General features: G+C 41.3%; 2 protein-coding genes and 1 non-coding gene across 5 annotated transcripts in view; all 3 read left to right on the forward strand.

Moving 5' to 3' along the window:
• Nucleotides 1-19768, forward strand: part of LOC129811064 (E3 ubiquitin-protein ligase UHRF1-like) — a 54933-nt gene extending 35165 nt beyond the window's left edge. For both annotated transcript variants that reach the window (XM_055862191.1, XM_055862190.1), the window contains exons 2-17: nt 1024-1186; nt 1289-1555; nt 1797-1957; nt 2583-2798; nt 3078-3193; nt 5576-5762; nt 7986-8109; nt 8640-8747; nt 8916-9020; nt 9319-9425; nt 9887-10049; nt 14185-14322; nt 15689-15788; nt 15962-16116; nt 17931-18029; nt 18139-19768. In XM_055862191.1, coding sequence (XP_055718166.1) covers nt 1034-1186; nt 1289-1555; nt 1797-1957; nt 2583-2798; nt 3078-3193; nt 5576-5762; nt 7986-8109; nt 8640-8747; nt 8916-9020; nt 9319-9425; nt 9887-10049; nt 14185-14322; nt 15689-15788; nt 15962-16116; nt 17931-18029; nt 18139-18285 — 2346 coding nt within the window. In that variant the 5' untranslated portion in view covers nt 1024-1033 and the 3' untranslated portion in view covers nt 18286-19768. The remainder of the gene's footprint in view (nt 1-1023; nt 1187-1288; nt 1556-1796; nt 1958-2582; nt 2799-3077; nt 3194-5575; nt 5763-7985; nt 8110-8639; nt 8748-8915; nt 9021-9318; nt 9426-9886; nt 10050-14184; nt 14323-15688; nt 15789-15961; nt 16117-17930; nt 18030-18138) is intronic.
• LOC129811177 (small nucleolar RNA SNORA22) lies at nt 9454-9591 on the forward strand. The gene has a single exon (XR_008752854.1). It is a non-coding gene; the product is annotated as a small nucleolar RNA SNORA22 (small nucleolar RNA).
• A 466-nt stretch (nt 19769-20234) lies between the features above and the next one.
• Nucleotides 20235-22566, forward strand: part of LOC129811065 (lysine-specific demethylase 4B-like) — an 80730-nt gene continuing 78398 nt past the window's right edge. For both annotated transcript variants that reach the window (XM_055862193.1, XM_055862194.1), the window contains exon 1: nt 20235-20377. The gene's annotated coding sequence lies outside the window, so the exon portion shown is untranslated. The remainder of the gene's footprint in view (nt 20378-22566) is intronic.

A 22566-nucleotide genomic window follows, 5' to 3' on the forward strand; every position in this document is an offset into this window, starting at 1 on the left:
CGTTACGTGTGAAACATATAAGGATAATATAGAGATTCATTCAATGTGGGGGGAGATTCTCCATGAAGTCAATAAGTTGCCAAATTCTGTAAAATGTATTTAACTTATTCCTCAAGCGTTAAGTAATTTTCTCCAGTGGGATACAACTATTAACTTCTGATAGCCACATTGCAACTGGCAGATACAGTACATGTTTAAAAAAAATAATAATAATAATTGTGACTTTTATTTTACTAAGCAAGTCGGTTAAGAACATTTTCTTATTTACAATGACGGCCTCCCCCGGCCAAACCCAAACCCGGACGACGCTGGGCGAATTGTGCGCCGCATGGTCCATCCGACGTATGCATTGGCCGTGCAGAATTTATGGTGATACAGCCTCTGCAGAAGTCAGGGCATCCATACGACTTGTGTTTTGCACAGCAGCGCTGTTGTCAAAGTGAGTTTGTGTTTATACCCGACTTCCCGCCCCCACCTATCGTCAACCAATCATGTCAATGCGGAGCTATATGGAGCCCTCCGCATTCTTAAGAAATCTGAGAGGCGCACGGAGATGCGGTACGCAGCTCAATTTGGCCTCTGGAGGCTCCACAATTGTATCACACCCTCCATACAAAGCCATTTTTGGATCAAGCATAAATTGGCGGTTAATGTGTTGAAACAGTGTGCTTAAAACATTGTCAGGAAGTGAAGCCACACTGTTTGTTTGATACAAGGATGGGGTTGCAGTAGCTGCATTTAAAAGGGGTAGGAGTGGCTTAGTAATACAGTTTTCCACACTGTATTAAAATCAGTATGGCATGTTTGTTGAATGTTTTGCTTTGTCATTGGGCATTTAAATTACTTGGAAGCCTTTCTTTACTGATATTGATCCACTTGATCAATGGTATTAATCAATAGTTGGCACAGTAATACAGTACTCAAAGGAAAGAAGTGGAGAAACATTGAACGACACTGCTTTTTGAACTTGAGTGTGTTAGATGTCATGCTGCTGTTAACCCACAGTTTGGCTCTTCTGCACAGGGCAGCTGCAATGTGGATTCAAGTGCGCACCATGGATGGCAAGGAGACTCATCGGATTGACTCGCTGTCCAAGCTCACCAAGGTGGATGAGCTGCGCCTCAAGATCTCAGAGCTCTTCAAAATTGAGCCAGAAAGACAGAGGCTCTTTTACCGGGGCAAGCAGGTGTGGCAGATGGCTACTTTTCTGTTGCAATTCAGTTACAAAAGAGTTGCTGGGGTCCTTACTAATCATGTCTGAATGTATATGTTTTGTTTCTGATCCCAGATGGAGGACAGCCACACCATCTTTGATTACAACGTGGGGCTGAATGATATAGTGCAGCTGCTTGTTAGACAGGCTACGCCCCCTGATGCTGTCCTCAAGAGCAAGGACAAAGAAGCTGAGCTCTCTGACTCTGACTCTGGCTGTGGCTCGGCACAGAGCGAGTCGGACAAGAGCTCGACCCACTCGGAGACAGAGGTGCAAGCAGCTGGCACCTCTGCCCAAACAGACACACCAGACCTGGTCGACCCGGGATTTGGCTTTTACAAGGTAAACATGGAGCATCTCTACAAGGATGAATATTTGCTGTATTGGTATCATTTGATGTAGTGAAAGGATGCTTTTAACTGGATAAATGGTAAATCTACTTCAATATTGTGGAGCCTTCTTGAATTGGCGTTGCTTCTATTGTGTTCAGTCTTAATTTTAAATTGCAATACAGGTTTTAAATCTGTGACAGTAGCATTGCATGGTTCACTTTACAATATCAATTTATTTTTTTCTTCTCCAGATTAACGAGTTTGTTGACGCCAGAGACTTGAACATGGGCGCCTGGTTTGAGGCCCAGATTGTGAACATTACAAAGACCACAAAGACACCTGGAGAGGAAGAGGGCTCTGACTCTAAACTCGGCGAAGAGGAAGTTATTCACTACCATGTCAAATATGAAGAGTGAGAACTCCCTATTGTATTCCATATTTTAAAGATCTGATTGGAGACATTATGCCTCATTGGTGACATTTAACAGATTTACCCTCAATGAACATGTATAGAAAAATGATTGATTATGTCTGTTTGGAAGGTGTTGCTGTCTATCGATGAGCTGGACCAATGGGAACATTGCTTTTTGGCGCCAGTGTGTCAATACCACAGGGTACCACTTGGTTTCCGTATCTGCGTCGGAGCGCTTAATTTGTTCCATTTCCTCCTACTCTTGACTTTTAATGTATTGCTTTTTTGAATGCAGTCCCACTCCATCGGTCTTTCCTGATAAAAGTATATGTAATTCCATAACACTGCAATTGGCAAATAAAACATTTGTGCTTGATAATTTGCACATTGCTCTGCCACATTGGTTTTCTTACAAGTGTAAGAACCGGAGGAACATTTAAATGAACGTTGACTCGTATTGCATGTTTCCAGCAGTCAAGGCCCTCAGAATTCAAACACTTATTTGACCCGTTTCTGTTCTCTCCCGATATGTCAATCATCTTACAAAAGCCGCATTATGTAGGAAGCACCTGCTGTGTGTCTGAACTGAATACTGACACTGCCTATGTCTGTGTGGTCTCTCTAGCTACCCAGAGAACGGAGTGGTGCCTCTGCAGTCCAAGGATGTACGCCCACGTGCCCGCACAGTCTACCAGTGGCACCAGCTGGAGGCGGGCATGGTGGTCATGGTAAACTTCAACCCAGACGAACCCAAAGAGCGCGGCTACTGGTACGACGCCCAGATCCAGAAGAAGAGGGAGACCCGCACTGTGCACGAGATCTATGCCAAAATACTGCTTGGGTAATATAATTGATCCTGTTAGTCTCCGCTGTAAAACCCCTCCCCCTTAAAGGGTCATACCATGATGGTAATAGCATTAAATGAGTTCAGTGACTCATCTGCTTGAATGGTGTGTTCTAATGATTTGTTGAAATTCATTGATCACTTGTTATACAGTATTGATACTTCTACACAGTATGGTATGTAGTTTAGTATTATGTGAATGTCAAAGTTTTGCCATTTAGTTGTTTTGCATATTAGGACCATGAAGGGTATACCTAGAGTTCATGTTTATTTCAGGGTTGCCGGTGACTCCCTGAATGACTGTCGCATCATGTTCTTGACTGAGATCTACAAAATCGAGGAGCCTGGAGCCTTGGCTGGATCCGGAGCGGGATCTGATAGCCCATTGAAAAGTAAGTTGGAGCTGTTTGCAGGGCTTTAAATAAAATGTAATTGGTAGCTATTTAAAATAGTCTTAAAACGCTGGTAATCTGGGTACATTTTTTGTACGGTTTGGGCTAGAAACGAGCTTGTTTCCTCTGTCGTAATAGTACTCGTCTCATATGCATATACTGCATTCTATTCTACCATCTTAGTCTATGCCACTCTGACATTGCTTGTCCATATATTTATATATTCTTAATTCCTTTACTTAGATTTTTGGTATATATTGTGTAATTTGTTAGATATTGCTGTACTGTCGGAACTAGAAGCACAAGCATTTCGCTACACCTGCAATAACATCTGCTAAACGTGTATGTGACCAATTAAATTTGATTTGAACCAAGACCGTCACGAATCTGCACTCACTTTTTATTCTAGGTCACTCAAACAGCGGTACAGTGAAGCATGGGCGCATTTTTCTTAGGCGCATGTTTCTTAGGCACACTGGTGCTTAGGTTTAAAGAAGACAAAGGTTAAGAAAACAGAATTCTTATATCCCATAACTCTTTGCAACAATGGGGTAGTTAGCAACGCCGCTGGTCCCAGATTTGTGACGACGTTGTCTTAATCTGTATATTTTCTAACTAGACTGGTGCTCCCAAATTTAAATTCCAGGTCGCACAGCAAAATATTTAAGCGCATATGCGACCAAAATGGTTGCAATTTAGAGCCCTGGTCGTTTGACTGCGTTTATTTTTTTTTGCAGGAAATTAACTCCTTACACACTAGGCTAGTTTTTGGATAAGGCTCATCAGCCCAGCATATTAGCAATCTCTAAAGTTAGTTCAAAGACAATATGTCACAATTTTAGTGTCAAATATTGTATGTGAATAATTGACTTGCACACAATACACCGGTACAGACAATGATGCGCCATAGTTTCTATTTCATCACATAGTCCACATCTCCAGTCTCTGTTACTCATGTAGAGTCAGTGAGTGCATTTATCGGATTGATTTTCATGAAGGATGAGAGTGCATGTAAAGCACATGCAAAATTGTGAACATTTCCAAGACTCTGCAAGTAGGCTATAGTTTAACTTCTCTGGGGCAGGTGGGACGCAAACGTCCCACCGGCCAATAGCTAGGGAAAATACAGCGAGCCATATTCAAATAACATGATATAAAAATCAAACTTTCATTAAATCACACATGTAAGATAACAAATTAAAGCTTAACTCGTTGTGAATCCTGCCAACATGTCAGATTTCAAAAAAGCTTTTTGGCGAAAACATAAGATGCTATTATCTGATGACAGCACATCAGTAAACAGAGTAGCATATTTCAACACTGCAAGCACGACACAACACAGAAATAAAATATAAATCATGCCTTTGACGAAATTCTTTTGTTGGCACTCCAATATGTCCCATAAACATCACAAATGGTCCTTTTGTTCGATTAATTCCATCGATATATATCCAAAATGTCAATTTATTTGGACCGTTTCATCCAGAAAAACACAGCTTCCAACTTTCGCCAAGTCACTACAAAATATATCAAAAGTTACATGTAAATTTACCAAAACATTTCAAACTACTTTTGTCATACAACGTTAGGTATTTTTAAACGTTAATAATCGATCAATTTGAAGACGGGATGATCTGTGTTCAATACAAAACGAAACCAAACTGACGCAACTTTTTTCATAACATGACTCTCCAAACATTTACTTCATGCGACCCTCATTTAAGATAGCCCTACTTCTTCAGTACACAAAGGAATAACCTCAACTGATTTCCAAGGACTGGTGACATCCAGTGGAAGCGGTAGGAACTGCAAGCAAGTCCTTTAAACATCTGGTGTCTCTTAAAAAAACTAATTGAAAAGACAGTGACATCAAATATAAAGAAAATACAAATTCTGAAAGGTTTGTCCTCAGGGTTTTGCCTGCTACATAAGTTCTGTTATTCTCACAGACATGATTCAAACAGTTTTAGAAACTTCAGAGTGTTTTCTATCCAAATATACTAATGATATGCATATCTTATATTCTGGGGATGAGTAGCAAGCAGTTGAATTTTGGCATGCTATTTTTCCCGAAAATGAAAAAGCTGCCCCCTGCCCTCGAAGTTAAGTGGTGTCAGATGTTAGAAAACGACGAGACGCTATTGTTACCATAGAAACTCTGGGATTAATGTAGACTATGTTCATGATGCATAAGATGAATTTTAGTTGCCATGGCTGCACACCAACCTCTTAGACTTAGCGGTTTACAAAGTACGTACCATATTTTGTATGCTTAATTGGATACATCTAATAGACTGTTGCAGTTCTTACAGTAGGGGTAACAGTACCCATTTTAACATTAAGTAAAAAGGTTGACGTTCTCTTTGATCCTGCTCTCTCCAGGGTCAAACGGACCCGAGTGCAAACACTGCAAAGATGACCCCAAGAAGAACTGCCGCTGGTGCAACTGCCATGTATGTGGCGTGAAGCAGGACCCGGACAAGCAGCTGCTGTGTGACGAGTGTGACATGGCATTCCACATCTACTGCCTCAACCCCCGACTGACCAGCCTCCCCGATGACGACGACTGGTCAGTATTGACCCATTTCCCTGCCGTGTCTTGAAAAGTTGCGCGCAGGTCCCGGTTTCAGAAAAAGCAGTGGATAAGATCACATGCAACTTCAAAAGCAGCTTGTGCAAGTTAACACGTAATCAGATGGTTATCGTCTACGTCGCAATGTCATCAGATAATTAGATTTTCTAGCGAGCCGGCAAGATAAAAATCACAAATGGCGCTAGATAAAAAAAAAAAGCTATAGTCATCAGTCTTAAGGTGTTTTCATGGTCGTCACTCACTCACTGTTAAAAGAACAATCCACTCAACAAATCTTTTGGTCTTTTTTTTCTTTCTTCCACTGTTGATACAGTCCCAAAATGTTTGCATGTTAGCGATCAAGTTTTCAAGATGTAGAACTTTCAAAATGCTAATTCTCATAGCCAGCGTGATGTCTTTTGCATCATATGATGCAAAAATCCCCATACTGGCTGTATTTCTGCCTGCTTGGACGGAAATGGCTCAAATGAAAACATGAAATGACCCCGGGAATCGACAGAACATTTCTGAGAGAATCACAAAACATTCAAAATGCATCATACAGAACTTTCATAATACATAAGGTGTCACAGTATCTTAAACTTGATTGCTGACGTGCAAAACGTTTTTAGGAGCGTATCAACAGTGGACTAATGAAACCAAAACCTGAAGCGTTTGAGTGGAATCTTTAAGTTTGTCAAACTCCCGACCTTAGCATAAGCGATCCTGCTACAGAGCTTTTTGGTACCGTTCTTGACGTCTGTAAACACAAAAATTGGTCTATACTACAGTAGTCTGGGCTGGTATTCTGTCCGTCTCACTGTTGCCAGCTTCTAGTGCTGCTTATGTGATGGTCATAGTCATGCCGATGTGTCAGATGGCACTTCAACTGTTTCTAATTGGAGTTTGAGGAGAGAAAGTGATGGTTTCTTCAGGCTGCTTTGTTTTGGCCATTTTGAGTCGAGCGTTATCAGCTTTCTATCGTGAGCACAAGTTCATCGGTGTCTGGCTAGACTGTAAACTCTCCTTTCAGACTCATATCAAACATCTCCAATCCAAAATCAAATCTAGAATCGGTTTTCTATTTCGCAGCAAAGCCTCCTTCACTCACGCTGCCAAACTTACCCTAGTAAAACTGACTATCCTATCGATCCTTGACTTCGGCGACGTCATCTACAAAATAGCTTCCAATACTGTACTCAGACTGCATCCAATTTGCTATCACAGTGCCATCCGTTTTGTTACCAAAGCGCCTTATACCACCCACCACTGCGACCTGTATGCTGTAGTTGGCTGGCCCTCGCTACATATTCGTCGCCAGACCCACTGGCTCCAGGTCATCTACAAGTCTATGCTAGGTTAAGCTCCGCATTCTCAGCTCACTGGTCACGATAACACCCACCCGTAGCACACGCTCCAGCAGGTATATCTCACTGGTCATCCCCAAAGCCAACACCTCCTTTGGCCGCCTTTCCTTCCAGTTCTCTGCTGCCAGTGACTGGAACGAATTGCAAAAATCGCTGAAGCTGGAGACTTACATTTCCCTCACTAACTTTAAACATCAGCTTTCTGAGCAGCTAACCGATCGCTGCAGCTGTACATAGTCCATCTGTAAATAGCCCACCCAATCTACCTACCTCATCCCCATATTGTTTTTATTTACTTTGCTGCTCTTTTGCATACCAGTATCACTACTTACATACCATCTGCTCATCTATCACTCCAGTGTTAATCTGTTAAATTGTAATTACTTTGCTACTATGGCCTATTTATTGCCTTACCACCTCATGCCATTTGCACACACTGTATATAGACTTTCTTTATTTTCCTATTGTGTTATTGACTGTACGCTTGTTTATTCCATGTAACTGTGTTGTTTCTGTCACACTGCTTTGCTTTATCTTGGCAAGGTCACAGTTGTAAATGAGAACTTGTTATCAACTATCTTACCTGGTGAAATAAAATAAAACTGTCCAAATTCCTTTGTCAGAACACCCACGGATGCTTGTGTAGCTCTCCCTGGTTTCCATATCTGTGCTACAGTGAAGTGTGGTCTGTTACCTCTGCATTGGTGGAGCTGTCTTCTCTCCTACATGTATTCAGCGGACCAGCACAACTTTCCCGTGCCACTATTAACTCTGCACGTGTGTGATGCAGTTGCACATTTTGGATGTTCTGTTACCTGCTTGTTCTGATCTGTATTTATTTCAATACCTCTAGGTATTGTCCCGAGTGCCGCAACGATGCTAGTGAGGTGGTGCTAGCAGGAGAGAAACTCAAGGACAGCAAGAAGAAATCCAAGATGGCTTCCGCCAGCTCAACCAGCCAGAGGGACTGGGGAAAGGTAAGGGCATTTAGAAATGGTGCTGTGGGCGTACCTCTTAGTGGAAAAAGTACATTGTCTGAATAACTGTACTTGCTTTCTAAATAGTAGGTATTTTGAGTATGTGAAAAAAATTACGTTTTATGGTATGTGAAATCTTCTAAAATGTAGTACACTTTAAATGCAAGGGGGTCATACACATTCCGGCTTTTAAATCTAGTTGAATTCATTGCACACTCTTGAGGAAGAGAATCCTTGTTTGAGACCGACGTGTGTCTGACAACAGGTGAGGGGACGCGCTGTGCTAAACTGAAAGAATTGCAGGAATCAACGCAATTGAGCATTAATGATGCATTCTCAGTAGGATGAGCTTAGTATGCTGATATTTGTTGCGTACTCCATTTGTTTTTACTAAACAGTGTTCTAAATAATTTTGTACAATTAGTATACAGTTTAAGTAGGCAAGCTAGATTTCAGACACGGCCACTGTCACACTTCTAAACTTGACATAGATTTGTTGTTAGTTGAGGACATTCTTGTGTTTTCTACAGGGCATGGCTTGTGTTGGCCGCAGCAAGCAGTGCACCATTGTCCCTTCCAACCACTACGGCCCTGTCCCTGGCGTCCCGGTCGGAAGTATTTGGAAGTTCAGGGTCCAGGTGAGTTGCTGCCTTTTTTGCAGTAGGCTGAAAAAGAATGCAATAACTGCAATATTTTTTGATAATGTACCCCAAAAAATGAGAACATAATTTGACAAATTATTTTTCAATGACTAGGTCCTGGTAGGTTGTCCGCTGACATTTTCACTCCTGTTTTTGTTTTGGCAGGTGAGTGAGTCTGGTTGCCACAGGCCACATGTTGCTGGGATCCACGGGAGGAGCAACGATGGAGCTTACTCCCTAGTGCTGGCTGGGGGCTATGAAGACGACCAGGTATTTAGACTATCTTCCATATTGCACATCACAGGAGGCTGCCGAGGAGAGGAAGGCTCATAATAATGGCGTGAATGGTATTAAACACATGGAAACATATGTTTGTTCGACACCATTCAATTTATTCCGTTCCAGCCATTACTATGAACCCGTCCTCTCCAATTAAGGTGCCACTGGCCGCCTGTGGTGCACATGCACATCTATTACAAGCCCCCACGCCCAACATTGTAGCTGCAGGGTTGGAACACCGTAAGCATGAAAGGTCACTGCACTAACGCTGGTTTTCAATTGGTCCCAGGATGACGGCAACGAGTTCACCTACACCGGCTCTGGAGGGCGAGATCTGTCTGGAAACAAGAGGACAGCCGAACAGTCGTGTGATCAGAAGCTCACCAATATGAACAGGTTAGTGAGCAAAACTAATCAGATCTCTTTGCACAGAGAACACCCACGGATGCTTGTGTAGCTCTCCCTGGTCTCCATATCTGTGCTACAGTGAAGTGTGGTCTGTTACCTCTGCATTGGGGGAGCTGTCTTCTCTCCTACATGTATTCAGCGGACCAGCACAACTTTCCCAAACTTTGTGTATGGGTGATGCAGTAGTTTTGTAAGAGGGGGAAATTGGTGATATGCAGATGGCCGGGCTTATTGGCTTTGCATGTCTATGCCTCTTTTGAGCACTGGTTTGTGACTGTTTTTAACAATCATTACTTGTTCTAACAATTCACCTTTTTTATTGATTTGCTAGAACGCAATGATTCAAATAGTACACGTCTTATGTTTAAACTGAGTGTTTATTTGATTCACTGCAGTCCACAATTTGGTTCATTCAAATGACACTCGATCTTAATTTGCCTGTGACCCAGGGCTCTGGCTCTGAACTGCAACGCATCGTTGAACGAGAAGGATGGGGCCACAGCAAAAGACTGGAAGGCAGGCAAGCCGGTCAGGGTGGTGCGCAGCTCAAAGGGCCGCAAACACAGCAAGTTCAGCCCGGAAGATGGCAACAGATACGACGGCATCTACAAGGTGGGAATTATGTTTTTTTTTTTATGTTTCATGTGAAATTAAGTTCCATTAGGCTTGGGCAGTATACCGGGGTATTTGGAGAAAACCACAGGATGGTTTGGCCGTCAACTAATTATTTGAAGTTAATATATTTAAATATTTGTAGCTACTTGTGCAATACGTAGAGATGAAGCGGGTTCGTTCTTAATTTCACCTGTCACATTACTTTACGAAGCTTACCGTAGTTCACAAGAACAGTTGAGCCAGTAAAATGTTTGTAAATAGCACGGCGGGAGCTGGTCCATAGCCATCGGCGAGTCTCTGTTGAATTCAATTCACTATTAAATGTTTGAAGTCAGATATCTTATGACTTTCTGCCAGAAGTCAAAGAGCTCTGTATTTCTTCCCTGTGCTTCCTGCTAGTGTTTTATTTTTATTTATAAAAAATAAAAAAATCAGAACAGCATAACTTTATTAATTTGCACAATTTCTCATTCACTTTCACTTGTAAATGTCCGCGCTTACTGACAATTACATTTGGTAGCTACTAGCTTTGCTTTTATAACTGTGCTGGGTTTGCCTGTCTTTGAAATTAATTTGTTAGTTTTTGCTCGTTAGCATTTAGCTAACAGCGGCTGTGATTTCACTATTAGTTAGTAATTTTGTTAGCATTCAGGTATGAGTCCCAATGTGCTTTTTTTTAGCACCCCCTTGTGTGCTACGCTGGTAATACTGTGAATTCCTGGGATGGGAAAAAGACTTAATGAAAATAAAATGTTATGTCACGTGCCGAATACAACCGATGTAGGTAGACGTTACAGTGAAATGCTTACTTACAAGCCCTTAACCAACAATGCAGTTAAACACCCCCTCAAAATAAGAAATAAAAGTAACAAGTAATTCAAGAGCAGTGGTAAAATAACAATAGTAAGGTTATATACAGGAGGTTCCGGTACAATGTGCTGGGGCACCGGTTAGTTGAGGTAATATGTACATGTAGGTAGAGTTATTAAAGTGACTGCATAGATAATAACAGAGTAACAGAAGCATAAAGGGGGGCAATGCAAATAGTCTGGGTAGCCATTTGATTAGATGTTCAGGAGTCTTATGGCTTGGGGGTAGAAGCTGTTTAGAAGCCTCTTAAACCTAGACTTGGTGCTCCGGTACCGCTTGCTGTGCGATAGCAGAGAGAACAGTCCATAACTAGGGTAGTTGGAGTCTTTGACAATTTTTAGGGCCTTACTCTGACACCGCCTGGTATAGAGGTTGTGTATGGCAGGAAGCTTGGCCCCAGTACTGTACTGGGAAGTACACACTCCTCTGTAGTGCTTTGTGGTCAGAGGCCGAGCAATTGCCATACCAGGCAGTGATGCAACCTGTCAGGATGCTCTCGATAGTGCAGCTGTAGAACCTTTTGAGGATCTGAGGACCCATGCCAAATCTTTTCAGTCTCCTGAGGGGGAATAGGCTTTGTCGTGCCCTCTTCACGACTGTCTTGGTGTGCTTGGACCATGTTAGTGATGTGGACACCAAGGAACTTGAAGCTCTCAACCTGCTCCACTACAGCCCTGTTGATGTGAATGGGGGCGTGCTCAGTCCTCCTTTTCCTGTAGTCCACAATCATCTCCTTTGTCTTGATCACGTTGAGGGAGAGATTGTTGTCCTTGCACTACACTGTCAGGTCTCTGACCTCCCTATAGGCTGTCTCGTCGTTGTCAGTGATCAGGCTGTTGTCATCGGCAAACTTAACGATGGTGTTGGAGTCATGCCTGGCTGTGCAGTCATGAGTGAACGGGGAGTACAGGAGGGGACTGAGCACGCACCCCTGAGGGGCCCGTGTGTTGAGGATCAGTGTTGCGGATGTGTTACCTACTCTTACCATCTGGGGGGCGGCCCGTCAGGAAGTCCAGTATCCAGTTGCAGAGGGAGGTGTTTAGTCCCAGGGTTCTTAGCTTATTGATGAGCTTCGAGGGCACTATGGTGTTGAACGCTGAGCTGTAGTCAATGAATAGCCTTCTCACATAGGTGTTTGTTTTGTCCAGGTGGGAAAGGGTAGTGTGGAGTGCAATAGAGATTGCATCATCTCTGGATCTGTTGGGGTGGTATGCAAATTGGAGTGGGTCTAGGGTTTCTGGGATAATGGTGTTGATGTGAGCCATGACCAGCCTGTCACAGCACGTCATTGCTACAGACGTGAGGGCTGCTGGTTGGTAGTCATTTAGGCAGGTTACCTTAGTATTCTTCGGCACAGGGACTGTGTTTGTCTGCTTGAAACGTTGGTATTACAGACTCAAGACGGGGAGAGGTTAAAAATGTGTCACGGTAATTTTCAATCCCAATGATAATAACAATCAATCAATAGCTTTGACCAAATCCTGAGGTTTGTAAGACCATGGGTTTAATAATAATTAGTCAGACTCAGCTTATGCAAAAGGCTAGTACAGTTTATTCAGAGAACGTTCTAAATCCATTATACAGAGACATCCATTTTATAGCTGCGCACATACTTCCACACAAACAGTAGGTATCCTACGCACATACTTCCACACAAACAGTAGGTGAGTTTTATCTCTATAGTTCTCACCACTGTGTATCACTGCCCAGCCGACAGTTCCATTCCCTCGAGATTAGGGAAACCTTGAGAAGTACTCCCTGTCCTCATAAGTTTTCTCAAGAGTTCCTGCCAGGTCAGTTCAAACAGTTTAATTGTTCTTCGGTATTTTCTTAGGCTCACACACATTTCTCTCTCCCAGTCCAGCCTAATTGGACTTATGTTTAATACTTTAATTATTCCTTATACATGCTACATAAACTATACTCCCTAATGGTTATGTTTCACGGTAGAATTATTTCATAATTCTTTAAACATATCAATTATTTTCTCAAAATGTCAGTGAAGACACTTGCCAGGTTGTCAACGGATGTTCGGAGTACATGTCCTGGTAATCAGTTGACCTGTTTAAAGCTCTTACTCACAACGGCTGCGGGCAGCGTGATCACACAGTCGTCCGGAACAGCTGTTGCTCTCATGCATGTTTCAGTGTTACTTGCCTCGACACGAACATAAGTACATTAGCTCGTCTGGTTGGCTCGTGTCGCTGGGCAGCTTTAGGCTGAGTTTATTTTATTTTTCTCTTTTCCAACCTCTGGTTGCACATTGAACATGCTGGTGGAAATTAGGTTAAACGGATTTAAGTTTCCTTGTATTAAAGTCCCCGGCCACTAGGAGCGCCACCGCTGGGTGAGCGTTTTCCTGTTTGATTATGTCCGTATACAGCTCATTGAGTGCGGTCTTATTTCCAGCATCGGTTTTTGGTGGTAAATAGACAGCTACGAGAAATATAGATAAACTCTCTTGGTAAATAGTGTGGTCTACAGCTTATACTCTACCTCAGGCAAGCAAAACCTTGAGACTTCCTTAGATATCGTGCACAAGCTTTTGTTTACAAATATACATTAACCGCCACCCTTTGTCTTACCAGAAGCTGCTGTTATATCCTGCCAAATGTATAAAAAAAAAAATATTAATAAAATGACCCATTTTATTTAACTAGGCCAGTCAGTTAATTAAGAACAAAGTCTTATTTTAAATTGACGGCCTACACCGGCTAAACTCGGACGACGCTGAGCCAATTGTGCGCTGATCTAAGGGACTCCCAATCACGTCCGGTTGTGATACAGCCTGGATTCGAACCAAGGTGTCTGTAGTGACGCCTCTAGCACTGAGATGCAGTGCCTTAGACTGCTGCGCCACTCAGGAACCCAGTAGTGTATAATCCGCCAGCTGTATGTTATTCATCTTGTCGTTAAGCCACGACTCGGTCAAACAAAAGATATTAGTTTTTAATGTACATGCTTTTAGTTCGTCCACTTTAGTAATCGCTCTTCAGATGTCCAGAAGCTCTTTTCGGTCATAAGAGATGGTAGCAGCAACCTTATGTACAAAATAGCACGTAAATTGGCAGCCATGCCCTCCGGCGCCATGGGATACCGTCTAAGCCTAGGTTCCATATGATCCTCTGTAATGTAACCCTATTAGCAATTTACAAGCCTGTTTCCATTATGTCTTGTTTCTATATTAGTCGCATATTAACACCAAGTGTAAATGGCATCTCTGTTCCATGCTGACTAACCAAAATGCCTGTCTCCTTTCCAGGTGGTGAAATACTGGCCAGAGAAGGGCAAGTCTGGCTTCCTCGTCTGGAGGTATCTGCTTAAACGAAATGACGATGAGCCAGCGCCATGGACCCGGGACGGCAAAGAACGCATCAAGAAACTGGGACTCACCATGCAGGTAAAGCGACATGGATCGTCCATTGGATCGTCCATTAAAATGTCCATTTATATCGCTTTTTCGGCGACCTGACACAATTTACATAGAAATGTGAGTTATAGATCTCATTCTCATTGACAGCAGGTCTTAATTACATTTTTCAAAGAATGTCTTTTGGTTTTGTACACCAGCTGAAAAATGTGTTTTGTGATTTGGTGTTCAAAACATTTATTAGGAACACACCTCTTAGTACCAGGTCGGACACCCCCTTTGCCTCCAGAACAGCCGGAATTCTTCAGGGCATTTTACACTGTGTTGGAAATGTTCCACAGGGATATTGGTCCATGCTGATGCTATGGCATCGCACAGTTGCTGCAGATTGAACGGCGGTACAGGCATCTCATCTCTAAGATACTCTATTGGGTTGAGGTCTGGGGACTGCGCAGGCCACTCAAGTAAACTGAACTCACTGTCATGTTCCAGTTAACTTTTTTCAGCTCCTCAATTGTCCAGTGTTGGTGATCGTGTGCCCACTGGAGCTGCTTTTAGTTTTTATCTGATAGGAGTAGAACCCGTTGTGGTCTTCTGCTGCAATCGCCCATCTGTGACAAGGATCAGGTTGCGTGTTCCAAGATGCTGTTTTGCACAGCACTGTTGTACTGTGCCGTTATTTGTTGCTTTGTGGCCCGCCTGTTAACTTGCACGACTTTTGCCATTCTCCTTCGACCGCTCTCATCAACGAGCTGTTTTTGCTCACAGGACTGCTGCTGACTGGAGTTTTTTTTGTTCGTTGCACCATTCATCGGTAAACCTTAGCTACTGTCGTGCGTGAAAAGCCCAGGAGGGTGGCTATTTCTGAGATGCTGGATCCGGCGCACCTGGCACAGACGATCATATCACGCTCAAAGTCCCTTAGGTCACCCGTTTTGTCCACTCTTGCGTTTTAATCGAACAGTAACTGAATGCCTCTGCATGCTTCGTAGCAAGACACGGTCACGCCGCTGTCTGTAGGAGTGATCAATTGAATGGGGTGGTGTATCTAATAAAATGTCTGGTGAGTCATGGTAATAAAAGTACTGAACATGTTCGCTAACTATTTAAAAAGATGGCGAACAAGCTACAGGATGAGAGAATTGACGCAGGTATAGCCAACGCTACCGAGCTATTTATTTTTTACGAATTGGTACTTGGAGTCAAATCAATATCGTCATAACTGTAATTTTATAGAATTTAAATATTTGTTATAATAATATTGTTTATCCCAACTACACAACGGTTTAGATTGTACCATGATTCACAAACATTTCTTGTTTTGTGACTAACTGAAATTAGGTGAACATGATTATGCAGTTTAAGCTCTTGTTTTGAGGAATATGTTTGGTTTCAGTATCCAGAAGGCTATTTGGAAGCCCAGGCTGCCAAGGAGAACGAGGAGGTAACTGAAACACCCACCAAGGGGAAGCGGAAAAGAAAGTCTCAGTCTAATGGTGAGTGACTTCTTCAAAGTAGCTCTAGAATTATCTTTAACCACACAAGACATTGGTAAATTTCAGATTTCCAACTGAGAATACAGCTGCAAATGTTTTAATATAATTTAACAGGCTATCCTGGGTTAATTTCACATGTCTTCTGACACACTGTGGTGGTCTTTTTGTTGCAGAAGCTGAAGAGAAGTCATCGCCAGCCAAGGGCACTCCCAAGAAGATGAAGTTGGAGGCTTACAAACTGAGCAAAGAACAGAAGGCCTGGATCAAGGACGACGAGCCCAACAGGAAGGTGTGGGACGAAGCCATGGAGTCTCTGGCTCTTGGCCCGGTAAGAAAAGCCTTTCCAGATTTCACACTATTGGAATTTATGCTGATGCAAAGCCAATTGGTCTTTGTTGTGACCATCTGAACTAGGGTTATCACGATACCTGTACCACGATACGACTAGACCTGATTTTCCTTAAAAGCAATCTAAACTCTTATGTTCCTTAAAAATAAAAACATGATGTAAAATATTGTGTGCTATAGCTTGCGAAATAAACACGTGACTAGGTGATAACAAGGCAGTTTTTTTTTTAAATCCATCATTAGGACTGTTCCTCAAGTGATTAAGTCTTGCGATACTGCTATCCGTAGAACCCAACTACCTTAGAATGCAGCCAGCATTGGTGTTGTTGTAATGCTAGTTCTTTCGATTATCTTCATCACTACACCAATATAAGTTTAGGTGGTGTATTAAAGCATGCAGGTAAAGCGACATGGATCATCCTGTAAAATGTCCAATATGTAACTTTTTTGGGCAACGTGACTAAATTCGCATGGAAATATGTGTTATGAATCTGTCTTTCTCATTGAAAGCAAGTCTAAGAAGCAGTAGACCTGTTCTATGTGCGCTATTTCTATGCTTCCCGTTAAGTTACATTTTTGTCTTTGTTTTGTGCTCAAGCTGAAAATACAACAACTTTGGTTATGGAAAATATATTTCACAGCAGTTTAGATACGGTGTACAATGATTCTCTACACCAGGGGTCTCCAACCGTGTTTTTACATTTTTTATGATGGTTAATTATCAATATTTGGCCTGACAGGCCCCATAATTTTCTTGTTTTTATTTTTGGTGGTTTGGGATAAACATTTTACTCAAAATTACAATTATTCATAGAGGAACAACAAATGGATGTTCTGAGTCCATGTCAAATGCTTAAATCACATCAAAAGACAATTTGACGTATGTAAAAACAAATTCATTTGGCTTTGCGTAATTCCCCTTTAATTGTAAATCTAGAAAGAGAGGGATGTGTCGGTTTTGTGATGTTTCTGTTGGGCCTACTGCTATGTCATGGCAGAGTTTGTAAAACAATGGCTGCCCAGTTGATACAAATAATCATAATATAGTTCTCAGGTAAGCCTACTCTGCAGTTACCATTTAATTAGGGCTCAAGTGGCACTGAGGTCTAAGGCACTGCATCTCAGTGCTAGAGGTGTCACTAGACACCTTGGTTCGAATCCAGGCTGTATCACAACCGGGCATGATTGGGAGTCCCATAAATTCGCGCACAATTGGCCCAGCGTCGTCCGGGTTTAGCCGGTGTAGGCCGTCATTGTAAATAAGTTTGTTCTTAACTGACTTGCCATATTTAAATAAAAAATATAAAAGTTTTTGGAGAAAGTTTGTCTGCCCACAAGATGGTTATCATTAGCATTGCTAACTGGCTACATAAGGAGTGGTAAACAAACGCGCGCACCAAACAGACATGCAGATACTGTTACGGTTAGCTTTTTTTAAGCAAATAGTGGCTAACCAGGAGTGGGATAATGTCAATGTGGATATGTTTGGCAAGTAGCTGGGAGCTTTTTTTATATGACAGTTTGTGATGGAACAAAATGGGGGAGAAAAATACATGTACTTTCAGAAATGCTTGGCGAGGTAGTCAAAGGTGGATCTACCTGTTGGAGACCACTGCTCTCTACATTATACTTGCTTGTTTTGTCACAAACTGAAATTAGGCTAACTATTACAATTTTAGCAACCAGTAGGAAATGGCATGCATTAAAATACTTTTGGGTTTTTCAGCTTCTGAATGTCTCAATCGCCTCACTTACAATGGTTTGGGTACTTAATAGTTATTTTTCCATTTCCAGAAATTCCTGAACAAAGTTGAGGAGGTTTTCTTGTGTATATGCTGCCAAGAAGTGGTATTTCAACCTATCACCACTGAGTGCCAACACAATGTCTGCAGGGTAAGTTGATCTTTGCTAGCCTTGCACTGAGATTTTTCCTTTCCATCCATTTAAGAGCAATACAAATTTAGCAAGAGGTATTGAAAGGTGCATTTTTCATTTATTTTAGGAATGCCTTCAGCGGTCTTTCAAGGCAGAGGTGTACTCTTGCCCAGCATGCAGGCACGATCTGGGCAAAAACAACCCAATGAGTGTCAACAAACCCCTCCAAGCCATTCTCAACCAGTTCTTCCCAGGATACAGCAGTGGACGGTGATAACTCGTTCCAGCTGCTTGACCAGCATGTGGACTACATGAACTATGAGGGCAGTTAAGCAGTAGAGGCAAAAAAAACAACTTTTCTTAATATAATTAGCAAATGTAAAACGCTGTCTGTTTGGTCGCTGAAATGCCACCCCATTTTCTCCGGTCCTATTTGTAATGAACTGTTGCTATGAAACTGCCTTGATCAAATGTATCTAACGTTATTCTGTAACAATGCATTTTAGCTTGACTTGCCAAAATCAATACACAAGTTTAATTCCTTCAAGCACATGCAGTTTTCAGATGTATACGATATGGATACTTCGCAGAACATTTTGTAATAGATGTTAATCAATTGCATACATTTCTATTTAGAAAACACTCCCGTTATAGAATGTATATTTTATCTTCTGTTTTATGTCCAATAGTACTGTTCCTAGCTCATGTATTTCATAAGCGAAGCACAACTGATAAATCCATTACAACCCTGTTTTGAGAAAATGTCCTCCATATCCAGGGCTTGAGTTAATGTCCTGATCTTAGATTGTGCCTGCCATCTCTCAATGGCTTGTTTTACATGTAGCCACTGCTTGACTGTCTAATGTAGCATCGTGTGTTGCTGCATCCATAACTTGTGCTTCAGTACATGACTGTGGGCTATAATAGAAGGAATGATGGGTTTGGATTTGATATTGAACCCTAAGGTTTTTTTATTTTCTATTGAAATTATTTAGTTGTGGTGGATGTGATCATTTTATGTGTTGAATTAATTAACATTCCAGTAATGTACGTACTTTAAAATGTATGTTTACTCTTTCCGAAACCTTTTTTCATTTATTTTGCCATGTGTAATCTGATGGCGTTGCTGAACATTTGATTTAAATTTGAGCAGAGCAAAAATACTCCACACAAAAGTATACATTTCACTAATCTATAAAATGGCAGGTTTTTCTATTTTGTAGTAATTATTTCCTAATTGTAAAATGTATTTCACCTTAACCCTTTAACTGCGGTCTAAGCACACGTTTTCCATCTGAACAAACCCAAAGATGTAAAACCTGTAACCATTGTAGGGATGCGCACAATTTGGCGTTTAGGTGTGCCACAACCTTTTGATTCATGGCAGGGCTGTGGAAAACATCTAGCTCTGTTGAACTTGACGTAGTGGTTCAACAGAAAAATATTTAAGATCCAGAAATGTAATTTAGCTCAATATCATATCTGATGTTTTATTGCAAAATGAATGCCAGTAGCTGCAGATGTTAGTAATACCTCAAATATTTACATTTGCATAGACTGGAAATGTATATTTTCAAAAATTGTATATTTTTTAGCACATGTTTAAGATGTTTGTAGTTTTAGAAGTAACTTCCTTGCACATGGTTTCCGAAGTGCAGAATTTTCCAATTCATCTTCAACCTTTTTTATAAAATAAAATTGCAAAATTGAAGTGTTACTGAGATATAAAGAATATAAATGGTGCCTTTTGTTAAATATGATGATTACTGTCGTTTTTATTACAATAAATGCATAGAGAACTAAGCATGTCCTTTTGAAAATACCTATTCGTTATGCTGCCACATCTTACAATACGTTTATGGCAAGCGTTGCCTGGCTGAAATCCATAGGTTCTCTGCCATTTATAAAAATATGTACACGTATATCTTTTGTTGTAAAGGATGCTGTACTTCTATTAATAACATGGCCCCTATTTCGATCAAGTGTAAATTTCTTCAGAGAAACACCGTTCAGAGGACTTTTGTTGTACACATTTATGTAAATATGTTTTTGGTAAGTTTTGATATTGCAAAATGACGCTTCCTTCAAGTTAACCCCTTCAAAACCGGATGTTGATTTAGCTCTTGCCATTGGTTCATCTATCCATCTATCAAAGAGATCAGCCAAATAAAAACATTTAACGTATCCAGTGAATACCTACAAACGTGGTCTGGCCAATCATTGAGCTGAAGCTCGAGAAGGAGGCGTGAGGCCGAGCTCGTCTGTGTGCAACCAACTAGCTAATGCTCAACGGTAATCGATCGTGTGGAATTTAGAAAACGAGAAATCGATTGAGAAAAATAAAGGAGAATAATTTGCTGCGAAAGGTAATGTTGAATGATTTGCTTAATTTTTGGGGGATCAAATGCACTTGGATACAAATGTTATTTCCGATGTGATCTAAACAGTTGTAGCTAGCCTAAGCCAGCAGCAGCAATGGTGGTGGTGGTGGTGGTTGTTTTGTTGACTTTTATGGAATGGGGAAGGCGGACTTGACTGTACGGGTTGTAGTGTACAGGCTGTCAACATTCAAATAAACTCATAACCGGCCATTCGACACAACGTTTGAGAGTTTACCAACAGCTGACATTTGTGTTTTCTTACACGTAGTGTAAGAACACCAATTTTAGCTAGCAATAATAGCTGTAAGAAATGTCAGCTGTGGTTTGCTAGCGCCAGGTAGCTAACGTTAGCTTAGCTTTAATTATATATCTCTGGCACCAAGGTAGCTAGCAATTAGTGCTTACACGAGTGACCCCACACAATCGTTTTTGATCGATCCATAGAATGTCATATTTTGTTTCTGAACCACGGTTCATTCTGAGTATAGAGTTTGCTAGGTACGTCACGACGGTCATACTCGTGAACGCGAGCTATTTCTGCACGTAGCTAGTTTTCGTCTACCTTGAAAGACGTGCTAGTTATGCTAGCTAACCAACGTTACAAATAACTCAAGTTCACGATACTATTCATGTCTACTTTCAATCTCTTTGATACGTTTGCCAGTTTAGTCCGTGTGTTAATGCTAGCTACAACTTTTAGCTCCTCTAATATGTGTGAAGCTAGTTGGCTAGCCAGTCAGAAAACGTAATTGGCTTTAAGCTCCCCAGTTTTTTTCCTCCTTTTTATAGTCCGCTGTAACTGCTGTGCGTGTCTCCTGTCATACCATACCACATGCAGAATTTAGAAAAGTGTATGAGTGAATTTAAGAACAAGGTTAGTGAGTGCTCTTCAATGTCGTATCTCCATAGTATTTACAATCAAAATGAAGAAAAAAATGTAATGTATAGTAATAACATCACAGAGTTCTAAGAAGTGACAGGATAAAGTGTTTTGATTCTAGATTAAATGTTCTAATTAGTGATGCTCCGATATGACATTTTTGGCCGATACCAATATCCAATATTTTCCTTGACAAAATGATACCGAAAACGGATATAGATTTTTTTGTGTGGCCTTTTAAGCATTCTAGTACAGTTAAATAGTTAACACGGACACAGCGGTCTAAGGCACTTCATCTCCGTGCAAGAGGTGTCACTACAGTCCCTGGTTCGAATCAAGGCTGTATTACATCCGGCCGTGATTGGGAGTCCCATAGGGAGGCACACAATTGGCCCAGCATCGTCCGGGTTTGGCTGGGGTAGGCCATCATTGTAAATAACAATTTGTTCTTATCTGACTTGCCTAGTTAAATATAGGTTACACACACACCACACTGACCAAAAAGTTATTTTGTTGGCATTTACGCATGTCCCCATTACCAGTAAAACATAATAAATACCTTTTTCTTTCACTTACTTGCTGTGCTGTTTCGTCGTTCATTTGTTCTGTCATTTCATTCTCAACCAGGATTTCTATGGAACACCGTTTGGGTCTTTGTGTGTCAAAAAATATACTATTTAACATGTCAAATAAGCTTGTTGACTAATCAGGACCTGAATATGACTGCACGTCACATAATTAATGCTTTAATACATTTTTTGCGTAGTTATTACACATTTATTACACGATCACTCGTATTTCATGTCACGACAATAAATCGATACGTATGCTATGATGCTGGTAAAGTTGTCTCGCAGCTAGCTAGCTCATGGATGCAAACAATGTTCTTCCGCAAAAACATAGCAAAACGACATCTGTTTCAGTAGCAATAGTTAGCTAGGTAACTATATAGCGAGGTGTCATCTAAAATAACCCTAATTTATAAGACAGTTATTATTTGAACTATGTGAAGCTAGCCACAGTTGTGGACTTTGCGGTTTGCCTTCAAAATAAACGTATGGCATAATTCTACTATTTGTATTAATTTGTGTCAGTGACATACTTTTATTTTGAAGGCAAACCGCACATTCCACTATTGTGCCTAATCCTTATTGTGGCTAGCTTCACAACACAACCCGGTCTGGTCGAGCCTCACTAGCCAGATGGAGCTAGCTGGCTGCTTATACCGTTAGCTTTGGGCAACAGGGTTAAGTAGCTGGCTAGCTATTTATTTTCATGAATTGAAGTTCAATTT

Source organism: Salvelinus fontinalis, chromosome 14, assembly GCF_029448725.1.
Source record: "Salvelinus fontinalis isolate EN_2023a chromosome 14, ASM2944872v1, whole genome shotgun sequence".
NCBI lineage: Eukaryota > Metazoa > Chordata > Actinopteri > Salmoniformes > Salmonidae > Salvelinus > Salvelinus fontinalis.